Below are 13,455 nucleotides of genomic sequence, written 5' to 3' on the forward strand. Positions count from 1 at the left end.
CCCCCCCCCCCCACCACCACCACAAGTGTACTCTTTAATCACCATCACTGGGATGCCTAGGTAGCTCAATCAGTTAAGTGTCCAACTTCAGCTCATGTCATAAACTCGCAGTTCATGGGTTCGAGCCCCGCATCAGACTCTGTGCTGACAGCTGAGAGTCTGAAGCCTGCTTCCGATTCTGTGTCTCCCCCTCTCTCTATCCCTACCTCATTCTCTCTCTCAAAAAATAAACATTAAAAAAAATGTAGTTATTTTTTAAAAAAAAAATCCCCATCACCTATTTCACCCCTCCCGCTACCCACCTGCCCTCTGGTAACCACCAGTTTGTTCTCTACAGTTAAGAATCTGTTTCTTGGTTAGTTTGCTTCTCTTTTTTTGTCCCCTTTTGCTCATTTGTTTTGTTTCTTAAATTCCACCTATGAGTGAAATCAGATGGTATTTGTCTTTCTCTGACTGACTTAATTCACTCAGCATTATACTCCCCTAGCCCTTCCCATGCTGTTGCAAATGGCAAGATTTCATTCCTTTTTTTTTTTTTAATGGCTTAATAATATTCCTGTGTGTGTATGTGCGTGTGCACGCATGCACACACCACATCTTCTTTATCCAGTCATCTATTGATGGATACTTGGACTGCTTCCATAGTTTGGCTATTATAAGTAGTTTGACTATTGTAAATACTGCTGCAATAAACCTGGGGGTATATGTATCCCTTTGAATTAGTGGGATTTTTTATTCTTTGGGTAAATACCCAGGAGTGCGATTGCCGGATCACAGGGTAGTTTTATTTTTAAATTTTTAAGGAACCCGCATACTGTATTCTAGAGTGGCTGCTCAAGTTTGCATTCCCACCAACAATGCACAAGGGTTCCTTTTTCTCCACATCCTCGCCAATACTTGTTATTTCTTGTCTTGTTGAGTTTAGCCACTCTGACAGGTGAGAGGTGACAGCTCCTTGCAGTTCAGATTTACATTGTCGAGAGCCGCACCGGCCTCTCTGGACGGCAGTCACAGCAAGGAAATGGCAGTGTTTGCAGCTCCTGCCATGAGAAATGAAAACTGGTATCGCCTTCTGCTATGACTGGCTCATGTTGGATATAAGCCTGCTGGTATTGACCAGGCCTCACATTATTCCATATCAGACCCATATTCTGAATATAGATACCTCATAAGGAAAAGCACATTCCTGCCTTTACAAAAGAGACTTTAGATGAAAGCTCTATGGGCGATTGTCAAAAGGCTCTTTCTATGAGCCTTGCAGACCCAAGGCTGAGATAATAAAGGGGGTTAAAAACACAAGAGTTACAATTCAGCCTGGCCCCGAGACAAAGAGCCTATTTTGGGGTTAAGGGCAGAACACAGTCACTACAGGGGCGCCTGAGTGGCTTAGTCGGTTAAGCGACCGACTTTCGCTTAGGTCATGATCTCGCGGTTCGTGGGTTCGAGCCCCACGTCGGGCTCTGTGCTGACTGCCAGCTCAGAGCCTGGAGCCTGTTTCAGAGTCTGTGACTCCCTCTCTCTCTGAACCTCCCCTGCTCACGCTGTCTCTCTCTCTCTCTTGCTCTCCCCTAGAAATAAATTAAAAAAAAAAAAAATTAAAAAAATTAAAAAAAAAAAAAAAAGAACACAGTTACTACATATATCCTTGCTAACCTTCCTAATTGGTGAAGCATAGCAGTCCCTTCCTCAAGGCCTGCATTCCACAAACCGTCCCTTACACTGGCAACTGGGATGAGGATAGATAAGAGTAGCTAAAACATAAACCCAGGTGCAAAGACGGACACATTTAGGGCCCCCATGTTAGTTTCCACAAATAAACCAATTCAGAAACATTTATCTTCTTGAGAGCCAGACAGAATAACTCCTAGCTTATCTATATACAATTTAACTTGTATGTTATCCTGTTTTTCACTAAGAACATTCTGTTATTTCCTTGGTCGGAATAATTCTGCAATTGACATCATAAAAGGCCTCCCATTGTAAGAAATTCCTTTCTCTGACTTCATGTTGTTGCTGAACCTTTAAATAAAGACACCAAAACCGACAGGAAGGAGATGCCTGCCTGATGATCAGAAACAATCTCAGGGCTCTCTCATTCTCTTTCGCCGACACCGTCCATCCTTCAGGGACCCCTGGACCTGTCGGAGCCGGCTCGGTCTCCGACATTGCATTTCCCTGATGATGAGTGGATATCAAGCCATTTAATTCAAAAGAAATTCCTTACAGATTACAAGCAGCCTAAAGAGTTTTTCAATAAAAGAGTAAGGTGTAACTGAAGAATAAAAAGAGAAGGTCAAAGCTACATTAGAATTCATTTGGAACTGAATAAAGAGAGATGTATTTCCAGAGAAACAGTGAGGGAGTGAGTGAGAGGGAATAAAGGGCGTAACAGAGATTTAGTAGGTAAAGAGGACTTCACCATGCTTGGAAATATTATGGCTTTGTGTTAAGATTGTCAAAACAAGGCAAAGAGTGTGCCTGGTGACAAGTCCATATACGCGGCACAGGATAAAAAAAACAATGTAGGTTAAAGGTGACAGGCTTGCCAGAAAAAAGGGAGCCGTCTTCAGAGTTAGATGCAATAGAAATGCGAGGAAGAAAAAGATTTAAAGTTCCGTCTAGACTCCTAATATTAGGCTGTGTACTAACTGCAGGCAGAACTCCGGATTTCTAGCCCATGTGTAACACTACAGTTAGCTGCTAGTGGAGGAGTCTACCGGTGTGGAAGGAAAGAAAGACAGGGATCATTCTTCAAATATGTCATTTGTACTGACTACCATCTCTAGGCCAGAACAGGCTGTGGTTGCCTCATGATTTCTTTGATTTGTTTTGTTCTGTTATCTGAGGCTTGACTGAAAGGTTTTATTTATACCCTGGGATAAATGATATCTCAGAGAGCTTATATTAACTCTTTCATTTTATATAAATGACTGATGTACTTAACTCACTAGCACCTTTCGCCTTCTCAAATCTTGATTGCCTAAAACACGTCTTTTCCCTTTTTCTTAAGTTCACTTATTTAAGAGAGAGAGAGTGCAGAGCAGAGGGGTAGGGAGAGAAAGAATTCTAAGCAGGCTCTGCACTGCCAGCACAGAGCCCGATGCAGGGCTCGAACACATGAACCCTGAGATTACGACCTGAGCCGAAATCAAGAGCTGGATGCTTCACCGACCAAGCCACCCAGGCGACCCGTCTTTTCCTTTTTGTGTAGCATTGATACATACTAAATAACGTGATAACATTTGAAAATCCCTCTGAACAGCATCCACCACAACAGATCTTTGTTCCCATGTCCGCCTCTCTCCACACGTTTGAAAAGTATTAATACTACGGATTCCAGCAGAAAGTTGGAAAAGCAAAGAAACAATCCTTTTACTGCTACATCAGCACCTTCACTGAGGCCTTCAAGTCAAATTAATTCACATACTGAAATCTCAGACTTATTACTTCTTTGTCATATTAAATTAATATACTCCTCAAGGTCTTTAGTATCTCATATCTGGCTTACTACAAGAGACACCAACTATATGTCTTCTGTGTTCCCTTCAATGTGTTTTGCAGCTCCCTGGTTCTTGAAGCTACTAAAACTTGTGCTTATTGCCTAGACACAGGCTTCGGACAACCTGGGTTATGGTGACTATTTTGCTTCCTTCTGTATTTCTACACATTTTCTAATTCTAGGCCATGAGCAGACTGAACAAAATTGGAGATTCCCAAATTGCAATGAAAGGAGTGGAGGCACTTGTGATCATATATATATAGACAAAGACACATACACACAATATATATATTATATATATAATATAGTGTGTGTATATATATAATACACACACACACACACCGCAGTTTGAAGACCACTCAATACACTTGGAGAAACTGGGTGCAATGATTGTGACTGCAATGACTGCGATTGCAATGACAATGCATGAACAATCACCTTAACTGTAGTGGGTTTTCAGAGAGATACATAGTATTCATTCTATGGATACTATAGGTCAGGACTTTGGATTTTTATTTCATTTTATTTTACTATCTCAACACAAATTTGTGTTGTATAGCAAACATACATACTACACAAACTAATTTCCAATGATTCTCTATGTGAAAGGAGTTTTAAACAAAGCGCAGATTCTTAAAAGAATCAAAACCTTTAGTTCTAACAGCTACAACACTAAAGAGAACCATGCAAGGATCCCAAAAAAAGGTAATTTTTGAAGAAGCCAAACTCAAGATCTATTACCAGAAAACATGCACTCTTGTGTTCTTGTACTTCATATATCTGAGGGTTGAGTACTGTCATTCTACCCAAGAAAGACAAAGGGAAGACAAAGAGAGCTCACCTACTCTGATTAAGACCTCTTCACGTTAGCAACTCCTGGCCTGAAAGTTGCCCTAGACATCCGTAACTGCTGAGTAACTAAAACCAAAATTTATTTTGACCACAAGTGACACACGATGTCACAAAACAACAAATCTCTTGAAGGAAGGAAGGAAGGGAGAGAAATCGATCCCTGGCCAGAATTTCAGAGAAAACTTCCAGCTTACCATGAACCATAAAGAAACTTAAAGTTTCACGGTTTTCATGCTAATATCAGGAAGGAGTAATTATTAGATCTCCTTGAACTAACTTTTTACTTTAGGAATTCTTACTATCTCCCATGTCTCTTACCTTATAACTTTTGATGTGTAGTCTGAGGTAACTGCTACTTAATTTTATAAGTAACTTACTTAACTTAGTGATTATCCTTTCCTATAATTTGCCACAGATATTTACACATACTTACACATGATTTCTATTAAACTGCTCCTAAGGTCCATCACATATATTTGCAAGAATATATATGCTTGTCCTACAACCCAGGGTTCTCTGTCTCTCAGATTCTTTTCCAACCCAAAGAAGAGAGATCACCGCCCCATCTCCATGGCTTAAGGCAGCCTGTCTGACAGCTCCATCAGCTGTTTGGTTCAGCAAAGGTTAATGGGTTAGCTTTGGGGTTAGGAGTGGCAAGGAGGTATGGTAGACACGGTGAGAACCCATTCAAATCAAACCCTGCTTCACGGGAGGGAGGAACGAACGCACGCACGCACCACACGCACGCACGCACGCACCGCACGCACGCTGGGGGGCCCTGCCTGCAGACAGCCTCCAGCAGGGAGCTGCTTCAGGTGCACAGCCACCTTGCCCGAGGTCCCACTCCCTTCCAGGTTGGCCAATATCGTTTCAAAAGGATGGAATATAAAGGCCTGCTTTTCTTGGCCCAACTTGGGATAGCTCTGAAGGGCCATTTTAGCCCCAAGGCTCCCTGTGGACCTGGCCAAGGCTGTCACAGCTTAACTTCTTACCTCTGTCCAATTCTCCCTCTTCTCCTTTGTCCCCTACCTCCCACAGGTGCCAATCCTAAAGGCACTCCTTACTAAACACCTTGTATGCTGAACTGCCTCCAGAGGAATCCAACCCGCAACAGGCCAAGTGCGCTGAGCCTTCACTTTCCTACAATAAGGATAAATTCCTAGAAGCCAAACGACCATTCACATGATAGAAATTGTTGCTAAAAATTAAAACTCTTCAAACAAAGTAGGAACCAGAAAGGTTTTTAAAAATTGTTTTAGAAAGGCTTTTTCCGGGGCGCCTGGGTGGCTCAGTCGGTTAAGTGTCTGACTTCAGCTCAGGTCATGATCTCACGGTTCGTGGGTTCAAGCCCGCGTCGGGCTCTGTGCTGACAGCCAGCTCAGAGCCTGGAGCCTGTTTCAGATTCTGTGTCTCCCTCTGTCTCTGACCCTCCCCTGTTCATGCTTTCTCGCTTGCTCGCTCTCGCGCTCTCTCTCTCTCTCTCTCAGAAATAAATAAAAAAAATAAAAGAATTTTCTTCTTCAAATTCATCAGACAGGACAGAAAATATTTTTTAATGAATAAATCTGTAACAGTAATGATAATCAAAGTATACTGCCTGCAGATCAGAAATGTTTAGGAAATCCTGTAAGACAGAAAGCAAGATGGGGTCAGAATGACAAATAAGGACAGAAAAATACAGTCCAAAATGTACACAAAAGAGATTCTCCCACTCCGCACTGCAGAAGTAGAGGCAGTTTTTCACAAGGATCCCCAAGCTCAGAAAATGCTACACGAAGAAGAGGACTCGGACTGCAATTAAAGAACTATCTTCAGAATAACAGGACCAGTAAGTCGCCCACATACATCTACCTGAGTAGCTTATTCAACATGTTCATCGCGTGGTTTATGTTTACTCTGGAAAAGGTTCTGGTTTATAATCTGTTCTCCAAAATTAAATGTCTATTTGGCTGGGGCTGGAGCTTCTCCTCTTGCACTGGGCAGGAAAGAGGAGAAGGCAGCAAGCAGCCTGAGGTAACAAATGTCTCCATAAACTGGCGGTGGTAGTTATGGGGTATGGAGACAGGCTCTAGTTCTGGACTTACAGGAAGACAGCGAAGCGTGGACAGAAAGAATTCAACAATTAGTATGTAAAAAGGATTTTTTTTAAACTCTTGGAAATGTGGTCAATAAAGACTCAGGGAGGATTAAGAAAACATCATGTTAACAGAAGCCATCAGATTAAAATATTAAAATATACTAAAATACACAAAAATATACCTCTGCATCCATTCTCACCGCCCTCTTCTTCCTATTACAAATATCTGACCTAATGCCTGGCTACCAATGGCCAGTTCATCCACGTGACAGTATATGGGTCTCAGAGTACCTCTTTGCGAGGAGTTAAAATCCTTAAAGGTTATCATTCTCTTTCTCCCATCTTATTAGATTACTCCTGCCAGCTAGTTTGCCAACAGTCAAGTTGCCACATGCCCCCACCTCACCTCCCAAAAAAGAAAAAAAAAAAGACAAAAAAAAAAAAACCAACTCTCCAAAACTAATATCCCTAGACTCCTCATTACCTTCAGAGCCAAATTATGTTATCAATGGAAAATACAGCTAAATTCATAGATTAATAAAATTTTAAAAGCTACTATATATATGTATACATGTATATATGTATATATATATAGACATATACATATATACGTATATGTATATATACACATATACATATAGATATATGACAACCAAGCAGCAAGAACCTCTCTGTCCAATCCTCCATATACAAACATAATTTTCAAGTCTAGGTCTGTTTACGTGCTTTCAAATTAGCATGTTCTCCAAGTAAAAGACATAGCATTAAAAATTTGTATTATACAGGATTTGTCTCTTTTGTAAAACAGTTTCCTTTAAATAAGTTACTAGCCTTAATTAAAATAAAAACCTAGAGTGTTTAATAATTACTAATACCTATTATCCTGAAGACATTTTGCTAAGTATTAACCAGTTTCACACGGCAATCCCCAAACACCTCTAGCTCTTGCTTCTCAGATTAGAAGACCAAAGCTCAGGGATATATATAATATATATTATATATATCATCTGTGAATGATAGTGCCGCTGTAAACAATAGAGATGAGCTGGGAAACAAGCCTAACTTCAAACCCCAGACATTACACCTGTGTCAAATAAAAACTGCACATTCATTACGAAAGTGTTCACTTGACTGACTACAAAAGCGGCACAACAAAACACCAATACTAAACAGCAGTGGCCCTTCACTCTAGCCCTGCGACCTGCCAGATGTCCTGCCCAGTAAATACATGCTATGTGTACCTGTTCCGCATCCACATTGTTTACTATCATCAGAAGATTAAAACATTCCTGTTTCTAAGGATACAATTTTTCTTTGCTATGGGCTCTGCCTTTGGTGTTGGGGGAGTAGGAGGCAGTTGGGGGTGCTTTATCTTCCGAAGTGAGTAATGTCTGCCTCAGCAGCATGGTACTATAAAAAGGGCATTATCTCGGGGGGGCTGCCTTCAGTTATTTAACTCATTTCTTACAGGAAAACAAATTTCAAATGAATAAAAAATGTGTTCTCTCCAGTGCTCAAGCTCCTATGTGATCACCTCTCTGTGTTACTTACCTTAACAATAACATGACTACAGATCAGATTTTCATTTAACTATTTTCTAGCTAAAATGGAAGTTTTATAGCCAGGATAAAGAAGAGAAATAGAGTCTCTGTTACTTCTCCAAAGTGTCCATCAAAATGGCTCACTTTCTACTACAGCAGAAACTTTAAAGGGCAGGGATTTTTTCCCAGAACAGAACGGCAGTGCACCTGTAGGTGGTTATCAGTTTAACTGGTCAACTTATTGATGATTTACATAGAGTTACATGAACTTTTCACATTTCTTCCCACCCCTTTCTTCTTTCTCATTGTTTAGGATGTTCGGAGGCTTACAATTTCTAAAAAGTAAAAATGGCCGTATGTTCAGTAGAGCATAAACAATTACAATTATTTTAAGTGTGTGTGTGTGTGTGTGTGTGTGTGTGTGTGTGTATCAAACAGTAATTAACAAGGGAAAAACATTACCTTTTGGATAATCTTCCAATAAGAGGTTGAAGTGACCTAATTGACAAAAGAAATCAGACTCCACTTTTCCTTCAGCTTTTAAGATTAGAGATTCGTAGCAGCGAACAGCCTAGAAATAAAAAATACAAACATTTAAGAACAAAGAAAAACCCTAAAGTGCATTTTCTTCCTGAGATAATGCATACATCCTCCATTCAATCACCCAAGAAATCAATGTATTTCACTTCTACCTCAGTCAATGCAGCATTCTTGAGATACCTAAGTATTTATTAGAAGAGCCACTAGTTATGGCATAAACACTTTTCTTACCTATAAAATAGAAACAGTTGTGAAATAAGAAGCACTTTGATAACTTTAGTCATAAGTTGTAAATCAATTATTACTGTGGTCCTTGTCACTTTATAAACAAATAATATCCATCTTTCCCACAGATGGAAAGAACTTTATTCAATTATGAGAAGTCGCAGAATCTCCAGAGTAACAATAGCTACCATTAACACTGAACAGCTTTCTGTCATCACCTCTATCAGTGTAAACTACCATAAGCTGCCTTTCCAATGTCTTCTCATGATATAGTTCAAACCCACTCCAACTCTAGTCTTTCATTTTATTCTCACTCAAATACACGCGTATGTATTCACTCTCACAATTTCTTCAAATAAAAAAAAATAACATACTATTTTAAGGATATCTTTTTTGGGGGGACGGGGGGCTAATAAAGAAGACTGCAGGAGAAAATGAACAATGGAAAGAACAGACTTCTGGAATCCTGACAAATTCCAGTTGTCATTAGCTAGAGGAGATTCTGGGGAATTTCTCTCTGACTCTCAGTTTTAGTAACAGTCAGAGGGCTGACAAAAAGATTCAAATTAGAAAACTTCACTAAGGGTTTATCACAGTGCTTAGCACTCCATAGGTACTTATTAATTTCTTTACTTTCTCCCCAGATAAGTAAAAAGCTCTCTTTCAAGGCTGTTTCAAGCTTTCCAACATTCTGTCAAAATTGCCCTAACGATTTACCCTACAATGTTATGTGCCATAATGTGTTCTGCAATCACTAAAGAAAGAAAGGTGTATGATTTCTCAAATCTCTGCGTACATTCCCCGGTTTGGTACCCACAGAGAAAGAACTAGAACAGCTTCTGTTACCAAAAAATCCTTTCACTACCACTTCAAGAGCATTTGCTGGGATACAAAAAATGTGATGTGGGGCAAAGTACCCACCTAAAATCTCTAGATTTTTCCTCTCCTGTAAAATATAGGGCCTTTGATGGAGAGTTTCAAAATGTCTATCCTAAATTTACCTATGCAAACGACACACATGAACGCCCATCAAGTTTGGAGAAGCCATCCGAAACAAGGCAAATTCTGGGATGACTCTACTATCCTTCAAGCCTAACATTTACAAAAGGACTGTCTTCATTTCTTATTCCACTCTTAGCTATCTGCATGTGCGTATGTACCAAATCACAATCACTAAAAACTAATCATTCTGCTTCCCTATAATTAAAAGACTCTGAATGCTACGCTGAAGTCTCAGAAATTACTATAATTTGGAGGCATGAAATTTCAAGATCCTCTTTATTTAAGTCATATATAATCCTATCTGGCAGATGGTTAAGAGTACAAAAATGTAATTTATTTCAGTACTTTTTAATATCAGAAAAATTCATAAAATTATTGGGCTACACTATGACAATTCTTAATTTTACATTAAATGAGTGACTTTAAAGTGAATAATAACTGTAAATACAGCACTCATTATAATAGTTATTATCTTTTTTTCTTAAACTCTTGGTAAGATATTTAGAAACTTTTTCTACTCCTCCCTGATAATGTCTTCTGATCAGCATTAAACTTATAGGCAAATATGGTTTCATAGTGAAAAAAGGATTCAAGTTATAAATACGAAGAGTATTTTCTTTAATGATCTAATAAGCAAAAAGATGGCAACACCCTATACTTCCATCCTATCACCCTACTTTGATGTCACTACCATGACCATCTGTTGCCTTATCTTCCACTTCCCATAAACAAAGGAACACATCTGGAATGAATGCCGTACATAGCACTGATCATCATGAAGCATAACACCAGGTACGAGCCAGACTGGACAGACTTTAAATTTGCCTGCCCATACACTCAGGCTTCACTAACAAATTCATAATAACTTCCAATAAAGCCAGCAGGCGCCACCAACAGACAGTGGTGGTCAAAGATGCTGCTGACAGAGCCAAGTATCGAATGAGATGAAAATGAGCAAAAAGTCAGAATAAAGTTTCCATGTGCCTGTGTCACCATTTCATAGTGAAACTTCATGAATTTATTTGACGTGTTTGAGGAAAACCCTGATATTAGATACAGGCAAATACTAACAATGTTTTAAAGCTTAAAGGAAAATAACTGGGGATAATTTCCAATACTCCTAACTCATACAATAATCTAGAATGAAACAGTATTTTTATAACATTTTTAGTCAAAAGGCTAATTACAGACATAGAAGATATAGAGATAGTTGAGATTTGGAATAAAGTTTAAACCGCCATAAAGCAAAAATATTTCCTGTTAAAATACTTGCTTTTATATTCTTGCTCTTTTTACTTGAAGTGTACACACGTAAAATCATCCCCATACAATGTACACAGGGATAAAAGGGCTAGAATATAAAACAAATGTTAAAAATACGAAGTCATACAGAAACTTTGTTCTTTCTACTTCTGTTTTCTAGATTTTTCATAATTAACCTATACCATTTCTATTCCTATAAAAATCATTAAAAAATTATTACGCTTTCCTCAAGGATTCAACCTACCTTTAATGTGAGGATAGTTAGAAATTGTAATGAAAATCATTTGCATCTAGATCAGCATCATTCAGTAGCGCGCTTTCTACGATGATGAAAATGTTCTATAGTCTGTCCTGCCCAGTATACTATCCACTGGGCACCTGTGGCTATTGAGCACTTGAAACATGGCTAGTAGAAGTCAACAAGTGAATTTTTAAATTATACAATTTTAATGTTTATTTATATTTAAATAGATATGTGGCTAATGGACAGTGTACAGCTAGATGATTTTTAAAGCTTAGAAACAAGTGAATATTTGATCTATATGCTAAATAGTAAGAAAGTAAAATTTCTCATGTTCATAAATGAAAAGCCTGCAAAAATAATGGAGTATCTAACGCTGGGGATGAATAATGTCTTTCACAAAAATCTTTTACATCCTTTGGTTTCTTCTAGTTAGTGGCTTACACATCCATAATCCTTATCACCTACTGTAAAAAAACAGTGAGAATGAAAATAAAGTTAATTGTTAAATACTAGCATCAAGGAAGAGTAAACTAAGATCCTCCCAGCTAGGTAGAGAATTTCAGGATCTTCCTCCCATTACAGTATAATTTTCCACAATGTTCAATATAATTTGTGCTCAGTTATCTGCTTTATTTTTATTATCTGAAAAATCAGTTCTCTCAGAACAGTGATATTATTGCCCTGTATTTCTAAACCTTGACAGTTGAAGTTTAGAGCTCATTAAACACAGGCCGGTAACTAATTTACGTTTTTTTAATGTTAACATTAAAAATGATTAAGAACTACAATCTTATATGATAAACTTGGTCAGGGTCTAGCTAAAATATGACACTTGTTAATATTTTCTTTTTTTTTTTTCTTTTTTACATTTTTTTGAGAGAGAGAAAGACAAGAGTGCAAGCAGGGGAGGGGCAAAGAGGGAGACACAGAGTCCGAAACAGGCTCAGGCTCTGAGCTGTCAGCACAAAGCCTGACGCGGAGTTTGAACTCACAAACCACAAGACCATGACTCAGACACTTAACCCACTGAGCTACCTAAGCGCCCTGACACGTGTTACTATTTTAAAATTGCTAAATATAGGCAACTTTTAAACAAATGATTTTTTTTTTCCAATTTAAAAGATTAGCTAAAGTAGCTGGGACGCACAAATGGTAGAGAAAATTAACGTAGATTTAAATACCCCAATGATTTAAAATGAACCAAAGCTCTCAGGTTGAATATAATAAAGACAAGCATGCAGTCTTGCACAGAAGTCCTAAAAGCCAGCCAGGCATCTACAAGATGGCTCGGCAGCCAGCCAAGTGCTTACAAAAGATTAAGGGATTTAAGCAAACTACAGGTCAACAGGTCATCCATGAAATACGGCTACTAAAAAAGTACTCATGACCCAAATTAATAAAGCATATTATACAAATCAACACCAATAATCAGCTCACCAAGGTCTACCTACTCTGACCAGATCTCTAATGTTATCACCAGTTCTGAGTGCCACATTTCAACAGGGGGTAACCTACAGAGAGCTACAAGTTTGGTGAAGAATGGAGAACTATCGTATGAATATTTTTTAAAACTTTTTTAAAAGTTTATTTATTTCAAGAGAGTGAGAGCAGGGGAGGGAGAGAGAAAGGAGGAGAAAGAGGAAAATCCCAAGCAGGCTTCACACAGTCAGTTGCAGAGCCCGATGCAGGGCTAGAACTGTGAGATCATGACTTGAGCCAAAATCAAGGGTCAGACGCTTAACCCAACTGAGCCACCCAGAAGCCCCTGTCTGAAAAATACTTTAGGTTTAACTGAAGAGAACCATCAGGGATGCTACAGCTTTACTCAAAAATTTAGAAAGCTTTCGATTAGGAAATAAGATTAATCGCACTTTGGGTAGCTCCAGGCATCAAACCAATAAATGGGTATAACTTATAAGAAAGTTTAATCCAGTTCAATCAGAAAAGAGGAAAACTTAAATATGCCAAAAACTAAACGTGCTATCTTTGGCTTATATCAGTGTAAAGAAATAAAGCATAAATTACTAATCTATCTTAGTGAGAGTTAGAAAAGAGACTTCTTACTTTAGATACAATTCAAGACCTGCAAATTTTTAAAAAGATTCCTGGGCTTCTATGATATAAACACGCAAAGTATAATATTATATATAACACACACACACATACACACACACACACACACACGAGTGCATCCCTCCTGAATTAATTGCAT

The 13,455-nt window shown here is 38.6% G+C and overlaps 1 protein-coding gene across 5 annotated transcripts in view; it reads right to left on the bottom strand.

Annotated features, from left to right (window-relative positions):
- Positions 1 to 13,455, bottom strand: part of KDM6A (lysine demethylase 6A) — a 209,666-nt gene that overhangs the window by 136,051 nt on the left and 60,160 nt on the right. For all 5 annotated transcript variants that reach the window (XM_039251920.1, XM_039251921.1, XM_039251922.1 and 2 more), the window contains one exon: positions 8,432 to 8,540. In XM_039251920.1, the coding sequence (XP_039107851.1) occupies positions 8,432 to 8,540 (109 nt within the window). The remainder of the gene's footprint in view (positions 1 to 8,431; positions 8,541 to 13,455) is intronic.

This window comes from Hyaena hyaena, unplaced genomic scaffold (genome assembly GCF_003009895.1).
Source record: "Hyaena hyaena isolate Hyena2069 unplaced genomic scaffold, ASM300989v1 scaffold_402, whole genome shotgun sequence".
NCBI classification, from domain to species: domain Eukaryota; kingdom Metazoa; phylum Chordata; class Mammalia; order Carnivora; family Hyaenidae; genus Hyaena; species Hyaena hyaena.